At 32.4% G+C, this 20,323-nt stretch overlaps 1 protein-coding gene across 3 annotated transcripts; it reads left to right on the top strand.

Moving 5' to 3' along the window:
* The first annotated feature begins 776 nt into the window (after positions 1-776).
* LOC132299225 (very-long-chain aldehyde decarbonylase CER1-like) lies at positions 777-11,710 on the top strand. Of its 3 annotated transcripts, XM_059795718.1 has the most exons (10): positions 777-896; positions 2,038-2,261; positions 3,321-3,553; positions 5,780-5,999; positions 9,490-9,865; positions 10,056-10,163; positions 10,502-10,702; positions 10,811-10,909; positions 11,077-11,250; positions 11,367-11,710. In XM_059795718.1, the coding sequence occupies exons 1-10, from the start codon at positions 837-839 to the stop codon at positions 11,544-11,546; spliced, it is 1,875 nt and encodes a 624-aa protein (XP_059651701.1). In that variant the 5' UTR covers positions 777-836; the 3' UTR covers positions 11,547-11,710. The 3 variants fall into 3 exon arrangements, with proteins under 3 accessions (XP_059651701.1, XP_059651703.1, XP_059651702.1); XM_059795720.1 differs by lacking the exon at positions 11,367-11,710 and having other exon boundaries at positions 11,058-11,178; XM_059795719.1 differs by lacking the exon at positions 2,038-2,261 and having other exon boundaries at positions 863-896.
* Positions 11,711-20,323: the final 8,613 nt, after the last annotated feature.

Raw genomic sequence — 20,323 nt, 5'->3', positions numbered from 1 at the left:
AGTTATTTTTTTAAAACAAATTTTTTATAATTTTTTTTAGTATACCATAGCGAAGTAAAAACACGAAGTATGTTTAGTAATATTTATTGTGCTTTTAAATAATACTAAAACGCTTACAAAATTGAGGCCAAATCGAAAGCATCAAAATGATATTTTTGTTTACTTCCGCACTGCAGCAAAGCACTGTTTAATTTTTTTTTTTAATAACATTTTTAATTAACCATTCAAATTTTCAAACTTGTAACACTTTTTACCAAACATACTTCATATTTTGTTTCTAAAAATCTTGTAACAAATTTACGTTACCAAACAAATTTCTAAATAGTGTTGAACACATTGTACAATATTTTTCGACTCATCAATGTCTCATTTTTCTTATAATCCAATCATTCTTTTTGTTGATATTCGCAGTCAAAGATCAATTAAACCAACCATACTGTACCATGGTTATTGGCTCATCGATGGGTCTCAATTTTTTAGCTTAACGAAAAGACATCGTATCTTTTAATTAGAGTTTAATTGATTAATGTTCAATTCTACACTATTATTAAATAGTAGTCTTTAGTTGATAAAATTTAATAGTTTTGCGTATATGTATTAGCATTAATAATTCCTTGACTAAATCAAAACTTGAATATATATATTTATATATTGAAATAATAATAATAATAATAATAATAATAATAATATTTAAGCTAGCTTGACATACATAAAGCATGCAGGGGGGTACGTGGTCCAATTAGTATTTAATTACTTATCAGGTGAAACTCTATATATATTGCACTTCAAATATGCATTGTTGAACATAGAAGAGAAGTGGTTTATCAGCAAAGAGTATGGCTTCTAAACCAGGACTCCTCACTGACTGGCCATGGAAACACCTTGGGAGCTTCAAGGTACTCTCTCTCTCTCTCTCTCTCTCTCCACATGTATCCTTCTGTCTACCTATATATCTATCTATAGACATGCATATATTTATGTATACAAGTTAACATACATATATATACACCACCAAGGGTGCAACTCTAGTGGTGGTCGGTATCTGCAACTTCTTTCATATGGGAGGTTGAAGTTCGAATCATGCACATTCTTAAAGTAATAAGCAGTTCCAAATTATGTTTTAAGGTTGTAATTTTTTTTTTTTTTTTTTTTTTACTTCACACACTCTTTTGCATCTTCTAAGCTTTTGTGCATTCTTAAGAGTATTGGCTGTTGACTATAGTACTAATGATTAATAATTAAATGGTAGAGCACCAACTAAAAAGAAGTACCAAAATTTTATTTTTCATATGTACATTAATTGATCCCAACCTAGCTCTCATATAGTATATTTGTTTTCAGTTTAATTTACCATATATAGTTAAATAACTTCTGATACTTACATATTTTCTTTTCCTTTGTTTCATTAATTTGGATGAAGTACAACGTGGTTTTAGGCTTTTAGCCCTCTCAGCAGTTCAGAGCATATACAGATACACAGTATTGGCTATAGACTATAGTGATGAAATAATTTGGCAATATATATATATATATATATATATATATATATATATATATAGTAATCACAATCTACCTAGCTCTGATATACATTTTTTTTTTATATATATACGAGTGTGGATAGTTTTCCATTGTGACGTAGAGGTCACGATTTTAAAACCGAAAACACCCTTTTCATCAAAGGTGTGCAGTTCTGGAATGGAGATTCTTTGAATCGAATGACGACCGTAACGAATGTCAGCACAATCGGAAGGAAATTATGCAGAAGCTTTATAGAATTATTATGAAGCTATGTGACTAGAAATTGATTCCTATGATCCAAGTTGTATACTCTATAACATAGGCCTTATCCACACAAGTAATGGACAACATACATGTGAACTTTCCTATATCCCACCATGGCGGGAGTCTGTTTACTCAGCTTGGTCCTTATTATTATTATTTTAAATTTACTTAGTTATATATATATATTGAAAGGTTATAGTTTAGTAACTTGGGATACTTACATATTCTTATTTTCTTTGTTTGATTTGGATGAAGTATGTGGTTTTAGCCCCTTGGGTGGTTCATAGCATATACTCATACATAGTGAAGGATGAAAATGAGAGTGACCTTTCCAACTTACTCATATTTCCATTGATGCTGTGGAGGATGCTTCATAACCAAATATGGATTACTCTCTCTCGCTACCGAACCGCCAAAGGCAATAATAGGATTGTTGACAAGAGCATTGAATTCGAGCAAGTGGACAGAGAAAGGAACTGGTATATATATCTCTATATATACATATAAATATCTATATATTTGAAGTTTTCAACGCACACATATACATACAATTAAACATGCACATCATAATGAAGAATGGAGGTCCAAGAAAAACTTTGCCAAGTTTAGGAGGTTTGATGTAGTCATAAGATGTCTAAAAAGGTTGGCCTGGGAAAAAAATTACTGTTTCAGTAAGTATTTGCACTCACACACATATACATGTACTTCTTTTTTTCACGTGACAATGCCTTTCTTTTTGTACTTTTTGTTTTGTTTTTTAATTTTAGAAAGAAAAAAAAAAATGATATTTTCGCACTATTTTTTTTTTTTTTTTTCCAAATAAATTACACATCCACTTTGTTATTAAAAGGTGTCGAACTCTCAACCTTTCACGAGGAGAGGAGAAATCAATGGACTAACCTTCGGTGGTTAGGTGTAACGGGTGTGCGTTTATTCGCTGGCTTAAAAGTTTAAGTTATTGGGTAGTGCTGCATGCATACTTATTTAAACTTAGGACACCTCTAACATTTTTTCCTACCTGAACTCATCGCAACGCTCTCGTTGCGGTTAGACCACTCAGCCTATACGGGGTGGCAACCGGGACCCTTTCGGGCCGGACGTTTGGTCTGACACTGAATCAAAAACTGGATCTGACTCTGATACCAACTATAATAGGTAGATGCTTACTCACTGACGACCCAAAAGATTAAGCTATTAGATATTGCTACATACCCACCCATTTATACCTAGGACACATCTATCATTAGGCCACAACTTTTTTGCTTTTATACTCTTGTTTTGTTTACAATACTTACTTACTCACTAATGAGTAGGTCATCCCTACTAACCACTGAAGTTCAAGATGATATAATATCCTTCTAGACAATACTTACCTATTCATTAACGAGTAAATACTCTCTATTCACCTCTCAAATATTATACTAGTAGCCTTTAATCTTACCAAATTTATAAATATTGTTCTATTTTTACTTGCATTTAACCCCATATCCCCAATATATATATATATATATATATATTGGAATACTATATATATACAGGGATGATCAAATCATATTTAATGGAATACTATACTATTTGGGTAACATGGCACTAAAAGGAGGTTCTCACCTACCAATTTGGAGAACAGAGGGTGTGATCATCACTATTTTGCTTCATATTGGACCTGTGGAGTTCCTCTACTATTGGTTACACAGAGCACTGCACCATCACTATCTCTACTCTCGTTACCATTCTCATCATCATTCCTCCGTTGTCACTGAGCCCATTACATGTAAGATCCCATCACATTAATTTTGTTTACATATAATTGTTATGAAATGTCTTTATTACTTAGATTTCTTCGAATTTCTTTTTAGATTCGTAGATTTTGGTATCTATTTCAATCAATCGTTATAAGGAGTACTCCTAACTTCATTAACAGTAATGATCTAGTGTCAATATTGGCTGGATTGTTGACAATATTTATGAGTGTCAATTTTCGTCATTTTAGATGTTGTGGTTCGTCACGGGATCCATATATTAATGCAACTATTAGGAACAACATACCGGTTGAGACTTGAACCCTCATTTTGAATACTACAAATCAAAACTTCATTAACACCAACACTGTAGTATAGTCTTATCAATTAATTTCAAGTGTCGGGGACAATTATGAGTGTCAGCTCTCACATTTTAGACAAGTTAGGTACATGGAATCCACATAATAATGCAATTGTTGAGGATCACATATACTTGTTGGGACCTATACTAGCAAGGGTGGAGTCAGGATTCAATTGGTTAGGGGGGAGGGGCAATATACGACTATTTTAAGTCAAATATATATGTATACGACTATTTTAAGTCAAATATATATATAGGGGTCGAACTTACAATTAGTATACGATATAAGTTCGCCCCCTATATATATGTATATTGTTGAGGATCACATATACCTGTTGGGACCTATACTAGCAGGGGCGGAGTCAGGATTCAATTGGTTAGGGGGGAGGGGCAATATACGACTATTTTAAGTCAAATATTTATGTATGCGACTATTTTAAGTCAAATATATATATAGGGGGCGAACTTACAAGTAGTATACAACTAATTTAAGTCAAATATATATATAGGGGTGGGCAATATACGACTATTTTAAGTCAAATATATATATAGGGGCGAACTTACAATTACTATAGGGGGCTAAGTGTTAGTTCAAATATATATATAGGGGGCTACTTGTTAGTTCGCCCCCTATATATGTATTTGACTTAAAATAGTCGTATATTGCCCACCCCTATATTTGCCTTAAAATAGTCGTATATTGGCCCCCATACTAATTGTAAGTTCGCCCCCCATATATATATTTGACTTAAAATATATATGGGGGGCAAACTTACAATTAGTATACGACTATTTTATCGTATACTAATTGTAAGTCTTATATATATTTGACTTAAAATAGTCGTATATTAATGGTAAGTCGCCCCCTATATATATATTTGACTTAAAATAGTTGTATATTAATTGTAAGTTTGCCCCCATATATATATATTCAAGGGCGGATTCAGAATTGTATAATGGGGTGGGCTAATCTATTATGGGGTGAGCTAGTACCACACAAATTTATTTTTATTTTATTTATTTATTTGTGGTGGGTTCAAGTCTACCAAAGTCCATCACTGGATTCGCCCTTGTATATATTATAATTATAGTCCTACAAAAATTTATCAAACCAACCGTTAGCCAATTTGTGTAAAAAAAAAATATATAAATAAAAAAATGGCCTATATCTAGTCAAAAATGACATAAATATGTACAAAAAATAGCCAAAAAGACCAAATAAATATCTTTGAGACAATAAAATTCATATATTATCGATTGGTAGCTTGACCATCGTATAACCAATTAACCTGAAATTAATCAATCAATTAGTTATTTAAAAAAACTTTTTTTATTTTATCAAACTTTCATAACAAACACAAAAAAGACAGTTAAACCAAAATTTAAAAAACTTTAAACCCTAAAGGAAAGTGAATATATTATCTATTATTGCAATTGGGCTTAGTTTAATATAATATTGAAAGGTTTAAGGAAAAAAAGTATTAGAAAGTCGTATATTTTTAATAGAAAGTTAGAAACTATTTATAGTTACAAAATATTCTGGGGGCCAAGTATGCATTTATCTATGCTATTTTTCATTTTAGGTTGTATGAATAAAAGTTAATAAAAATTTTGGGGGGGCCATGCCTGCCTCTGCCCCTGTATACCAGCCGGCTTAAACTCTCATTTTTTAATTTCACACGCACTCATTTTGCCTCAACCGCCGTGGTTTACCTAAAAATAATTTAAAAAATGAAAAATTACATATAGAAATTCTCGTAAAAAGTTTAGCTTGTGATCATTTTCCCATTAATAATTTTGATATAAATAGAGTTGTTAACATTGTATTACTAATTACTATTATATATATATATAAATATATATATTGATACATATAATATGGGTGGTGTTGTTGCAGCTGTGATTCATCCATTTGCTGAACACATAGCATATTTCATACTCTTTGCAATACCAATGTTGACAGTGGCGAACACAGGAACAGGCTCTGTAGCTTCATTTGCTGGTTATATAACCTACATTGATTTCATGAACAACATGGGACACTGCAACTTTGAGCTCATCCCCAAGAGCCTTTTCTCCATTTTCCCCCCACTCAAATACCTCATGTATACACCCACGTAAGTCTTTCAACCCATTCTGTTTAATCATCCCAATATAAACACTTCTGTAATTATGTGCTTATATATACATGTGTGCGCCGGGCGCATTGATGTCTGTATATATACATATACATACACATATATTGAAACCATGTATATACATTATTTGGTATAATATAAGAGAGGGTATTTTAGTACTTTCATAATGGTATTAATTTAGCTACTCTGACAAAAATGGTTGGGACAACCGTCATTGAAGACTAAAATTCGAAAGTTAGACCATCAAGTAAGGACACCCCTATCCCCTGTCGGGTCTGTACCAATGTCAGACCCATATTTGAGTATGGACGTTCGTGTCTGACACTTCTATGAAATGTTCAGAAATTATTTTTTATTAGACACGGGGTAAATAAAGATGGAACATGCGGAAAACACGTACTAGACACAGCTAGGTATATTTTGTAATTTTTTTTTTTTAAGAAAAAAGAGGTACCTAATGTATTTTTAAATATTTAAAAGCAAAATTTTGAAAAATCTAAAAAACAACTACGCAGACAATGAACTGATGAATGACGGAATATTAAACATGTTGAAAATGTACTTGATCTTATTTGTCTAATTTTATTGATAAATTTGTTAGGTTTTTAATTGCTTAGATGAGGAATTGAAATATTTCTTTTATTGCAATATTTTTTTTTAGGGAGATTAGATTTGTGGTATTGTGGATTTTGAATATATATATATATATATATATATATATATATATATATTGCAATATATATTATTGGCGTATATATATATATATATATATTGCAATATATATTATTGGCGTATCCCTGCTATGACAGCGTCCTATTTTTTTAAAATTTGTTGTGTCGTGTCATAGCCGTGTCCCGTGTTTGTGTCTGTGCTTCAGAAGTTAAACAACAATCTTTTGTTCAATATAAATGTGTGTGGACATGTGTCACCCACATAACTTTCCAGCAACTTCATGGGAGCTCACTGACTCCTAATTGAGAAGTGAATCCTACAACCAAAGGTAAACTTTTCAAGGTGAAAAAACTTAACCGTGAAGTACTAATTAACCCTAGATTATTTTCGATTTCGAAGACGTAACTTTAAAGTCTTAAAACCTACCGATTAATAATGATAAGGGTAAATTACATTGACACTCCCTGAGGTTTTGGCCAAGATCATTTAAATGCAGGTCAACGACTTTTTTAATAATGACACCTCATGTGATTTCAAATGTCATATTTACCCCTGATGATTTAATTCAATTAATTTAAAAAATATCAGTCATTTTAATTAACAAAACTACCCTCATCATTAAGCCTCTTTCTCTACCCTAATCTTTAACTTTTTTTTTTTTTTTTAATACATTTTAGTATCCAGCTGGTTTTTTTTTTCCTTGTTGTGGTGGGTCTGGACTAGCTATGGCTGTCTTTAATTTTTTTTCTACTTTGGTGGTGGTTGTTGTAATGTGGTTGTGTTGGTGTCTAGATTACTAAGGTATTTCAATTTTTTTATTTTTTCTATTGTGGTGGTTCTGGTAGAGTTTGGATTCGTTGGTTCTTGTGACATTTGGCACATATAAGTGTGGGTTGGTTATTATTATTATTATTATTATTTATTTTTATTTTTTACTGTAGTGTCTGGGTGTGGTGGTGGTGATAGTTATGGTAGCGTAGAGTTATCTGGCAATTTAAAAAAAAAAAAATTAATTTAATTTTTTGTTTGTGGTGGTAGTTATGGTGGTGTACAATTATTTGGCTATTTAAAAAAAATTATTATTTTTTATTTTTATATTGCGGTGGTGGTTATGGTGGTATACAATTATCTAGAAATTTAAGTATATATATATAATTTTATTTTTTTATTTTTATTTTTATGTTGAGATGGTTATGGTGGTGTACAGTTTATCTAGTTATTTTAAAAAAAGTAATAATTAATTTTTTTAGTTTTATGTTGTGGTGGTAGTTATGGTGATATAAGTATTATTATATATAAATCATATCTATATGTATAGAAGAGATAAAAAGGTTAGTTTGGTTCATTAAATTTAATTAGGAGGTTAAATTTATAATTTCATAATTTAAATAGTGTTGTTGACCAGTCAAAAGATTAAAAAATAAAATGTATATAGCTTTAGAGGTTTAGAGGGGTGACAATACATATTTTTAAAATTTCAGAAACTGTAAATGTAAAAAAAATTATTAACTATCCACTTAGTGAGGTTAACCAAAAAACCTTTGAAGAGGTATCAGTGCAATTTACATTAACAATAAAACGATGAAATCACACAATAGTTATCTATCAATAACTTTAAATTGTACAAGTCAAAAAAGTTAAAAAGGTAAATTTTATATAATTTTAGATATTTAGAAGAGTGACAATGGTTGACAATATTTAAAAGGGTGACAATGATATTTAGATAATTGTATTATCTAGTCATACATAAATCCAAAATTGTCAAATGGTTGACATGAATGGAGGTACAAATACATTCATTATTGATGTGGTCCTTGTTGTTTGGCAGTTGCTTTCAAATTAATTCTACGTGTTTCTAATGGTTGACATGAATGGCGGTACAAATGCATTCATTATTGATGTGGTCATTGTTGTGTGGCAGTTGCTTTCGAAAAAAACTTCTTTGGGTGTATTCGGATCGTTTGTAATATGCGTGTTTGTGCGTATATTATATGCGTGATAATAAATATGTACAAAATCATACATGTATGATGCATATATATATATATATATATATTAAGATAAAGATTTCTTGCATGTCATTTAATCAAATTCAATTTGATTGATATATGCAACATTGGGAAAATCAAATTCATTTTGTATTTTTAATTTTTAATTGTAATATTATTGCAACTCGATATAATATATATTGTATAAGCATTACATTTTGAAAATAAATATGTTGCACAAATGTTGTATTGTTGTTGTTTCTTCGCCGTAAAGTATAATGTAGAGAATTTTATTACATCTAGTGCAGGGTAGAGGATCTAAGTCCGACTAATGTGATGCATGTCTCATAATACTCCAAGATGTGTGCTCACATTAGAGGTTCTCATTAATTAATAATTATGCAATTTTAAGTTATTATTAGATAGGGTCATTGATTATTATTAATTTTAATTTGTTTGACTCAGATATGAATGTACTTTGTCTTTCAATTTGACCCTCAACCTAACAAGTTCAAGCTGAATTTATTTTTCTTCAGTTGTTGAATTTGATTTGGTGCGGTGATGTGATTGATCCAATTAAATTTGGGTTGGTGAAATTATATTCGTCTTTTTAAATACGATTTATGTTCGTGCTAAATTTCAATTACTAATATTTTAAAAATAATACTATCATGTTTGTAAGGTCATTTTTTTTTTTGAAAGTAAAAAATAAAAAAATAAATCTTGATTGTCAACACATACACATGCACACACATTTGTTATATGGAGCAGCTTGAGCTAGATATTGAAGTTAGTGTTTGATACCACAGGTTTCATTCTCTACATCACACTCAATTTCGAACCAACTACTCACTCTTCATGCCATTCTATGACTACATTTATGGTACCACCGACAAGTCAACAGACGCATTATATGAAACTTCACTCCATAGACCAGAGGAGTCACCTGATGTGGTGCACCTGACCCATCTAACCACGCCCGAGTCCATCTATCATATGCGCCTTGGGTTCGCCTCTTTGGCCTCTAAGCCTCTCAAATCCAAATGGTACTTGTGGCTCATGTGGCCTCTCACACTTTGGTCCATGATGCTCACTTGGATTTATGGTAAAACATTTGTTGTTGAGAGAAATATTTTCAATAATCTCAAATTGCAGACTTGGGCCATCCCAAAGTACAATGTACAAGTAAGTATTGTTTAATCCATTTCTTTTAGACTTTATATATGTATTGGCATGTGCAAATTTTTATTCTTTGTTATTATAATATGATCTGTAACAGTAGGGACGGCTAGATTATTTATACGTGTAAATGATCCTGATCATTCACTGCAATTAACATCCAGACGCATTACATATGTTAATTTTCATATTGCAGTACTTTATCAATTGGCAAAGAGAGTCTATCAATTGCTTGATTGAGGAGGCTATACTAGAAGCTGAAGAAAGAGGCACAAAGGTGCTGAGCTTAGGTCTTCTTAACCAGGCAAGTTGTTGCTCTTTCTCCTTTTTATCCCCTTCTATATATTACATGCAAGTGAAATCTATAAGCATATTTGGTTCAACGTTCTAAAACAATTTTTTATAACTTGAAAAACATAAAATAGTTTTCTAAGTCAGAAAATTATGGAGAGGATACCTTTATTTATTTATTTGTTATTATTATTATTTTTGAAATTCAAGCAATTGTATAAAAGAAAGAAAATATAAAATTGGTCCACATCAGCAGTGATGATGATGTAAATCCTCACTAATGAGAACCTAAGAAAATGCAGCAAGTTTAATCTCTCTCCCTCCTCTCTCTCTGTGTGTGTGTGTGTGTAGGGGGAGGAGCTTAATGGAAATGGTGAGCTCTACATCCGGAGGCACCCACAGCTTAAAGTGAAGGTGGTGGATGGGAGTAGCTTAGCAGTGGCTGTTGTGCTAAACAGCATTCCTGAAGGAACAACCAAACTACTCCTTAATGCCAAAGTATCCAAACTTGCTTATTCAATAGCTTTTGCATTATGCCAAAGGGGAATACAGGTATATACTGCAAAAATGTCAAGTTGCTGCAATTAATCTATGTAATGTAAGACAAAAAATTCAACCTCCATTATCACCTCTAACACAAAGTTGTATTTGTAATAATAGGTAGCCACATTACACATGGATGAGTACAACAAACTTAAAGCAAATCTTGGAACTGAGGCTGCAAATAATTTGGTCCTATCAAAAACTTGTACTCAAAAGGTATATTATATCCTCTACCTACTTTTCCTTTGATGTCCAAAAATCTGTTCTTTTTATACATTATATATAGTGTGTGTGTGTGTATATTAATGCTATATATATACACGCGCAAATTTGACAAAAACACATTGTTTTGAAACATTACAAGATGTGACCAATTTGTACAGACATGGTTGGTGGGAGAGGGATTGACTGAAGAAGAACAATGGGAGGCACCAAAAGGGACATTGTTCATTCCAATCTCGCCATTTCCTCCAATGAAACTGCGAAAAGACTGCTTCTACTGCAACACACCAGCGATGCTGACTCCCAAGTATCTCGAGAATGTGGACTCGTGTGAGGTTAGATATGTAATTTTCTTTCTAAATTTTATTAATCTTTTATTTTGGCTTCTTTTGATTACGTACATGGATATATATATATATATATATATGAATGTGAATATGTTGGATCATAGAATTGGCTGCCAAGAAGGGTGATGAGTGCATGGCGCATAGCTGGGATAGTGCATGGTTTAGAAGGATGGAATGTGAATGAGTGCGGCAACTCCATCTTCAACATTGACCAAGTTTGGAAAGCCAGTCTTCGACATGGGTTTCATCCTTTGAAGATGTCCATGGACTCCAAGCTTTTTTAATTAGATTGTGCGTGTGTGTGTGTGTGTGGTTATATATGCATCAGCTCTTGTTGTATTCTGCAAATGATGGATGTGATTTTGGTATCTATGACTAGCATTAAGCCCCTTTGGATCTATCTCTCAATAAAACTAAGGGTCTGAACTTTCTTCTCTTTCTCAAGAAATCCCCTTAGACTATCATTTTGACATTTAACCCCCTAATCTATTCCATTTGTTGCCAAAAATTCCACTCCATTAATTATCCATTGAATTACTAACTGATAAAAGTTACTTGATACTCTCATTTTATTAAAAGACAATTTTACCCTTAACAACCTGTTATGGTTAACCCATTTAAAACCCATTTTCCTCTTTCTATCTTCAATATAATGGGATAATGGGATGCTCTGCAATTTGAACCCTCAATGACTGAATCATCTATCATTATAAATGGGATTGTATTTTGATATTAAGAAAGACCCAAATATTTAGTGAAATAAAAAGAGTAAGAACAAAAATCCAATTCCTCTCCGGGTAAATCTGCATCCCCGTCTCTGTATATATATATATATATATACATACATACATCACTCTTGTATTATATATACATCACTCTTGTAATGAACTATGTATATGCATAAGTTCTTACCAGCCAAGCCTTCAACATCCATCAATTGCATAAGCCATCAAGCCCTCACTGCAATATGGTATATTGTATATATTAGATATATATGTATTACATATAAAATACATATTATTGCTCTGTTCTTCACCACCGTCTCAAACTGAGCCTCTCCACCAAAAATTGGGTTCACTTTTCACTGAAAGTTGTGACGGAACGAAGGTGGTTGTCAAAATGGAATATAGAGATGGCTTTGGGGTATTAATTTCAGGGAAAGAAGACTCAAATCGTCGGTGCTAGGTAAACCCCCTCCCACTCCAACATCATCTTCTTCCCCAGCATCGTCGTCTCCTCTTTCATATTCACTCATTTTCCCTTCTACTCTCATCTTCCAATCCAATTCCAAAATAATAAAAAAAAAAAGAAGAGTTTTTTTTTCATATTCACAAAATATATACAAAATTTCAAGAATTAGTTAGGATTTTGGTTCTGTTACGAAATAAGGATCGAGTAGGAGTTTCTGAGAACAAGAGAAAAAATAACGACAAGAAAATAAATAAAGCACACACACAAACGAGATAATGATTTACGTGGTTCGGCTGTGCCTACGTCCACGGGGAGAAGACAGAACAATATTTTACTATGGAAATAAAGAGATACAATGCTAAGTGGCTCACACCCAAAACTTAATTACACCCAAAATCTCACACACTTTGCTTTTCTTTACTAAGCAAACTCACTCAATTTGTTGGATGGATTAAACCAAGAGGAGTCAAGGCTATTTATAGCCAAAATGTCATCATACTGTTTCTATACTTGGTTACCACGCATGGTAGCTTACTGATTACACTCCTTGGCTGCCCAGAATAATGAAGTAATAGGTGATGCAAATTGATGATGCAATGGCTGACAATAGAATTGAGCCACAAAAGTCAACAAATCTCCACCTTGGTGAAAATTCAAATGAGCCACTGTATCTCTGCAAAACAAACTGTCTTTTCCACTAAGCCCCTAAGGGCAATTTCAACATTTGAGAATACCAACTAAGTCCACACAATGCTTGAACTTGAGAACCGGAATGGACTTTGTCATCATATCCGTTAGATTTTCAGCTGTGCCAATTTTCTTCAATGTAGTAATTCCTTCTTATATGATATCCCGAATAAAATGATATCTGACATCAATATGTTTGGTTCTCTCGTGATATATTTGATTTTTGGTTAAATATATCGCACTCTGACTATCACAATAAATAACAGTTGAGCTCTGCTGCAATCCCAAAACACTAACCAAACCTTTCAACCAAATGGCTTCTTTCACTGTGATGAGCGCTGAACAGTGCATATTTAAACCCCTTAAGCTTAGTCATTCTAGTATCTTTATCTATCTTACTTTACCATTTTAGATTGATTTCGTATTATTTTCATTTTTGGGCACTTATCCCGAAAATAAGCTAACTCAGCCAAATAAGAGCAGAAATGAAGCAATTCTGGGATAAATCAAAGAAAGGAGCCAAGTGAAAGCAAAAGGAAGAAAAATGTGGAAATCAACATCTTCGATCGATCTCAGATCAAAGTTCGATCGATCCAACATGATCGATCTCAGCACTTCAAGATGGATCAGAGCCATGATGATATTTTTAGAGATCCTAAAAGTTCGATCGATCCAACATCATTCTTCGATCGATCGAACTGCTTTGTCCTTATCTAAATAATTGATCTTATCTAGTTGTACCACCCTACTAACCACTTTTGTCCTTTTCCCAAAAATATCTCCAAAATATCTCAGATTTGTCTTTATCCAAAAAACGCCACCATTGAGGATTGATCCAACTTAAGTTCAATAGATCTCAGCCATGTTTGATCGATCCAAGTCCAAGGTTTGATCGATCGAACTTCTTCTGGTTCGAAAAAATTAAATTTCCAGCTCATTGAAAGTTGTTCTTTATCCAATCATTAGGGAATATTTTGTGCACGACCTCAGCTCATTTTGTGTGTCATTTGACCTACCTATATAAGAATAAGGATTACTTTTTACACCAAGATATACCATATCACATCATATCATCTCTTGGAAAACAAGCTTAGAGGAGGAGGAGGCTAGAGACACCATTGGAGACTCTTCATCAACCAAAGAGCAAATCTCTACCATGGAGTTAGCCCTTACGGGTTGGAGAAGCACTACCATGAGTGGCTAGACATCCTCTTGGGGCTAGAGTTAGCCCCAAGCATGCTTTCTACATCTTGATTTTGTGTATTATTGAGGGATTAGTGTTGTAATATATGTTTTGGCACTTATATATATATAGATCTTGTTTATTCAATGATTTATGTGGTTTAATACTTCCAATTGATCATTTCATTCTATCCATACGTCTATGTATGCTAGAATAAATGTTCATGTGTTTGTCTCTATTTCTTGTGTTATTGATGCATGTCTATGTGTATTAATGCCTTAAATCTAGAGATTGTCAAAACATAGTACTTAAAAGAATGCTCTTGTGATTTTCTAGATTGTCCATGCTCATTTCTTGATGGATTGTGCCTCTCCCTTAACTTAATTAGTTTAATTTTATGTCATTAGCTTAATTGTAGTGTAGTGATAGCATAGTTGTTAGATGGGAGGACAATCCATGCTTGTTATTTGATGTTCTATACTTTTGAATGCAAGTCGCATATGTCTCTAACCTTGTGGTGTATTTGGCTTGTGAGCTTAATGAAACGATTAATGACTTGCTAGATATATTGTGCTTTTCACATGCTATTTAGATAATATATACTTAATTGTTAGATATATTGTGCTTTTCACATATAGATTAGACAATGTATACTTAATTGGTCACCCTTGCTAATTGAATCAACCAAACACACACACACATCAATATTACAACACACCTTTCCCTCATTAGTCACTTGTTAAGGGTGTAGAAAGAGCATTGTTTGATGGTGACCTCTTGTAATATCCTTAATTTTAAAAGGATAGTCTCGGTATTTATTTATTTGTTTTAATTGTATTTTTAATTATTTAATTAATTATTTGACTAATTGCTTATGTGTTTAATTGAATTAAGTGTTACTTGAGTATTTGATTATGTGTCTATGTATTATTTGTATTTATCTATGTGTTAATTGTTTAATTAGATTATGTGTTTAAATGGTGTTTTGATTAATTCAAAATTAAATGTTTTTTTTTATTTAATTATTTTCTTTTATTTTTCTTTTATGGTTGTGGTTAGTAGTAATGGGTCAACCAATTAGGTCCCATGAACTACTTGGATAGGAGATTGGATGGGTACAGATTATTACCCATGGATAGTTGTGTGTGTGTGTGTGTATATATATATATATAAGGAAAAGTAATTTATTAATTACTTTTATGGTAACTTGGGTAGTAATATTTAATCTGATGTATATATTTTATATTTAAATAAGAAAAATATACATAGATTTGATACGTGTTATGTTTGAAGTTACTTTATAATATTATGGTAACTTAAGTATTATTGGATAATGCATTAATAAATAATGAGTAATTTATTAATTACTTTTATAGTAACTTGGGTAGTAATATCTAATGTGATGTATATGTTTTATATTTAAATAATAAAATTATACATAGATAGTAACTTAAGTAATATTAGATAATGCATTAATAAATAATGAGCAATTTATTAATTACTTTTATGGTAATTTGGATAGTAATATTTAATCTGATGTATATGTTTTATATTTAAATAATAAAAATATATATAGATTTGATACGTGTTATGTTTTAAGTTACTTTATAATATTATGGTAACTTAAGTATTATTGGATAATGCATTAATAAATAATGCGTAATTTATTAATTACTTTTATGGTAACTTGGGTAGTAATATTTAATCTGATGTATATGTTTTATATTTAAATAATAAAAATATACATAGATTTGATACGTGTTATGTTTTAAGTTACTTTATAATATTATGGTAACTTAAGTATTATTGGATAATCCATTAATAAATAATGGGATATGTATAATTTATTTATTTAATAAAGATATACATAAATTATATACGTAACATATTTTACTTAACTTTTTAATATATTTTTTTTTAAGTTGACTTGAATTGGGAAAAGGATTAGGGTTATTTTTATTTAGCCTATAAATATATAGCTATAGGTTGTAAAAGGGGGTTAGAAATATTCACATGATATATTTTAGAGAGAAAGAGTTAGAGAATGAAGGAGGAGAAAAACCCTATAGAGAGAAGATCAAGGAAGAAGAAGTTTAACTTTCGATCCGAAAATTTAAGGCAAGTTCTTCTTTTATCTCTTTCCCTTTGATTCGTGTTTCTGTGCATGTTTAGGAAATTCCAGGATTTATTAAACACATAAAAATAAATAATTATGCATGTTTAATTGGATTACAACATAAGTTTTTTGAATTTGGTTCAAATCTGTTCTTGTGTTATGAATTGATAAATGCATGATTTTGATTTGATTTTTGGTGTAAATTTTTACATGTTTAAATTATGTATTTTTTATATCCGTGGAATGATGGAACGTAGAAACATGCCTAGGATTCCTGACCATTAAATAGGAACTAGGTTTGGGTTTAAATAAATTTAAATAGACTCAATCATAATGATGCTTACTATTTGAATGTTTTAAACAAACGAATGGATTTAATCTTTTAAAATGTTTTAGCAATTGAGATTAAATGTATATGATGAATTGGATATGAAGAATACTTATTTGACGGTATAATAAAATATTATCATGTATAAGATTCAGTTTGTATAGGATATATGATATAGGAAGCTTAAATAAATAATAAGTCATTTTTATTTTGTGATAACTTGATATCATATTATCATAGTTATTTCTAGATTGTTTGATATATTTCTTTAATCGTTACATCAATTGTTGGATTGTGTGGCTTAATGCACCGGTATGGGATGGTGACATTCTAGGGATGGATTAACTTATTAGTTAAGTCCTACCTATTTTATATAAGGGAATGGATTAACTAAAAGGTTAAGTCCTACTTATATTTAAGTCAGGTCAACTGAACAAGTTGAATGACTTATGGAGAATTAATTTATTATATAAGGAAATGGATTAACTAAAATGTTAAGTCCTACTTATATTCAAGTCAGGTTAGCTGAACAAGTTGAATGACTTATGGAGGATTAATTTATATTGGATAGGATGGTTACTAGATTATATATATATAAGTATGGTGCCATGATATGAGTTTGAATCTCAGGATCAGTGGTTAGGGCACGTATATCGCCAGGGATGTGTAGCTAGATATAGTGTAGTTGTGTACCCTGGTAGGTTTAGGTACTCATGTCCACTATATGTGCGTTTTGTATGTTGCCTACTATTCAGGTTGAGACAACCTTATAGTCTAGTGAGGTTCCTTTAGTGTGTATATATTTATATACGGACTACTAGTTACTGTTGGATTGACTAAGATGTATACGTGTATCAGATCTTTGCTTGGACTGTAGTAGAGTAAAACTTGTTTGTGGGCCTGACCCACCATTATTTTTTAGGTGTTCGTCAGGGGTAGAGGTTGTTCGTGCTGAGCGGGGATCAGTCTACTTTATTCTTCTGATGCTACATAGGAGTTCCTTTACGATTCAGTTTCCTGATTTAGACAGTTATTGCTGTCATTTGTTTAGTTTGGATTTTCTAGGAGTCCACACAGTATCGATTCCCGAGTTATATTTTGGAGGATCAGTTATATCAGAAGAGTTTATTAATTAATGGAAATATATTCTGAGGTTTTTTATTAGATTATCATTTTAGTTTCTTGTCAGTATTTTATTTATTCTTCTTTATTCTTTTGTACTCTGTGTTTGTTTATTGTCTATTTTGTTTTTAATATCCTCGGGTATTCGGGCGTAGGCCTGGCCAACCTGCATTCGGGAATCCGGGGGTATCACACCTCTAAACCCCAAGAACTCTCTTTCTCTTACTTACTCCTTATTGCATTTAATTATTTAGTTTAATTTGCTCTTTAGTTTAATCAACCAACCAACCATTTGTTTGATCACTCGACCTACTAACCCTAATTGTGATTCCACAAGCTAGTACGACTCCAATCCCTTGGGACAATCCCTACTCACCCTTGCTACGTTAGTAGTAGTGGTTTCATAAATTTAAACTTAACCCAAAAGGCTTTTCTTGAACCGCACATTCACTACATTATTTTGGCGTATATCAAGCGGCTTTACTCGTCACATTGCTTCAATGGCCGCCATATATTCTGCTTCTGTAGTAGAGAGAGGAACTATAGATTACAAAGTTGCTCTCCAACTAACTGCATAACCTGAGAGAGTAAAGACGTATCCTGTCAGAGATTTTCTTCTGTCTAAATCACCAGCGCAGTCAGAGGCCACAAAACCAACAACATTGCCAAAATCATTACTGCTCTTCTGATAAACTAAGCCAATATTTATAGTACCTTTCAAATACCGAAGAATTCACTTTACAGCTAGCCAATGCTCTTTTCCCAGATTATCCATATATCTACTAACTGCATTGACTGAATGTGAAATATTAGGGCGAGTGCAAACCATTGCATACATCTAGCTACCAATTGCACTAGCATAAGGAACACGTGACACATGCTCCTTATCGTCTTCGGACTGCGGTGATAAAGCTGCATAAAGACGAAAATGAGCAGCAAGTGGTGTGCTCACAGGCTTGGAATTCTGCATGTTGAACCGCTCACACACTTTCTCAATATAACTCTTCTGTGACAAACTCAATCTGCCAGCTTGACGATCCCTCTGAATTTCCACGCCCAAAATCTTCTTTGTTGCACCGAGATCTTTCATCTCAAATTCAGTATTTAACTGAGATTTTAACTTATTGATTTCTAACATGTCTTTTGCAGTAATAAGCATGTCATCAACATATAATAACAAGTATACAAAAGAACCATCTGAGAGCTTCCGGTAGTATACACAACTGTCATAGCTACTTCTCAAGTAGCCATGACCAACCATAAAAGTATCGAACCTCTCATACCATTGCCTTGGAGATTGCTTCAACCCATGCAAGGATTTTTTCAACAAACAAACGTGGTCTTCCTTTCCCTGAACAATGAACCCCTCTGGCTGATGTATAAAAATTTCTTCTTTAAGCTCACCATGTAGAAAAGCTGTTTTGACATTAAGTTACTCAAGCTCCATGTTAAATAGAGCAACCATGGCAAACAACACGTGGATAGAGGTGTGTTTCACAACTGGTGAGAATACTTCATTGAAATCCACACATTCTCTCTGACTATAACCCTTTGCCACCAAACGTGATTTGTAACTTGCATCTTCAACACCTGGAGTTCCTTCCTTTTTCTTAAAGACCCATTTGTAACCAACAATCTTCTGGCTTTTAGGAGGTTTCACTAACTCTCATGTTTGATTCTTGTGAAGAGATTCGATCTCCTCAGTCATAGCAACAGTCCACTTGTGATACTCCCGGATTTCTGGATGCAGGTTGGCCAGGCCCACGCCCGATTACCCGAGGATATCAAACCAATTAGTAATAAACAAATACAGAATACAATTAAGATAAACATGAACAAATAAACTACTGAAAAGAAACTAAAATGATAATCCAAAAACTGAAACCTCAGAATAAAATTTTACAAATAAGAAAGTATTCTGATACATCCAACTTCTCTATTTCTAATACAACTCGGAAATCCATTTGGTGGACCCCTAATAAAAACCAATACTGGAAACGAACAACCAAAAAGAAGTCCAACACTAAACCATAAAGAAACCTCCTACGTCGTAGGTAAAATGAGTAGCCATCTCTGCTCAGCACAAACAAGCTCTAAGAACTGGAACCGTCCGTTACCTGATAAATAATAGTGGGTCAGGCCCACGAAAAAGTTCTATCCTAACTACAATCCAAACAAAGACCCGATACGCAGAAACATCTTAGATGTCTCAATCATAACTATATAGTCCGTAAATATATATATCCACACTACATGACTCTCACTAGACTATGATGAGGGTCTCAACCTGAATAGAAGGTAACATGCAAAAACGCACCTGAGTGGGCATGACTATCTAAGCCTAACAGGGTATACCTCAACCAATATAGCCAGTTACGCATCCTACTGCAGATACGTTCCCTAACCGTCGACTGTGAGACTCAAGCTTAGATCA

This window comes from Cornus florida, unplaced genomic scaffold, assembly GCF_030987335.1.
Source record: "Cornus florida cultivar Cherokee Brave unplaced genomic scaffold, ASM3098733v1 CherokeeBrave_3.0.0_Hap2_Chr03, whole genome shotgun sequence".
NCBI classification, from domain to species: domain Eukaryota; kingdom Viridiplantae; phylum Streptophyta; class Magnoliopsida; order Cornales; family Cornaceae; genus Cornus; species Cornus florida.
The sequence above is the reverse complement of the archived record's forward strand: the minus strand, read 5'-3'. Positions and strand labels throughout refer to the sequence as shown.

Excerpts from the sequence above, each read along its gene's own strand:
- LOC132299225 (XM_059795718.1), top strand. The coding sequence starts at position 837 with ATGGCTTCTAAACCAGGACTCCTCACTGACTGGCCATGGAAACACCTT. Across the intron at positions 897-2,037 it reads AACACCTTGGGAGCTTCAAG|TATGTGGTTTTAGCCCCTTG; the intron begins GTACTCTCTCTC and ends ATTTGGATGAAG. Across the intron at positions 9,866-10,055 it reads TCCCAAAGTACAATGTACAA|TACTTTATCAATTGGCAAAG; the intron begins GTAAGTATTGTT and ends TTCATATTGCAG.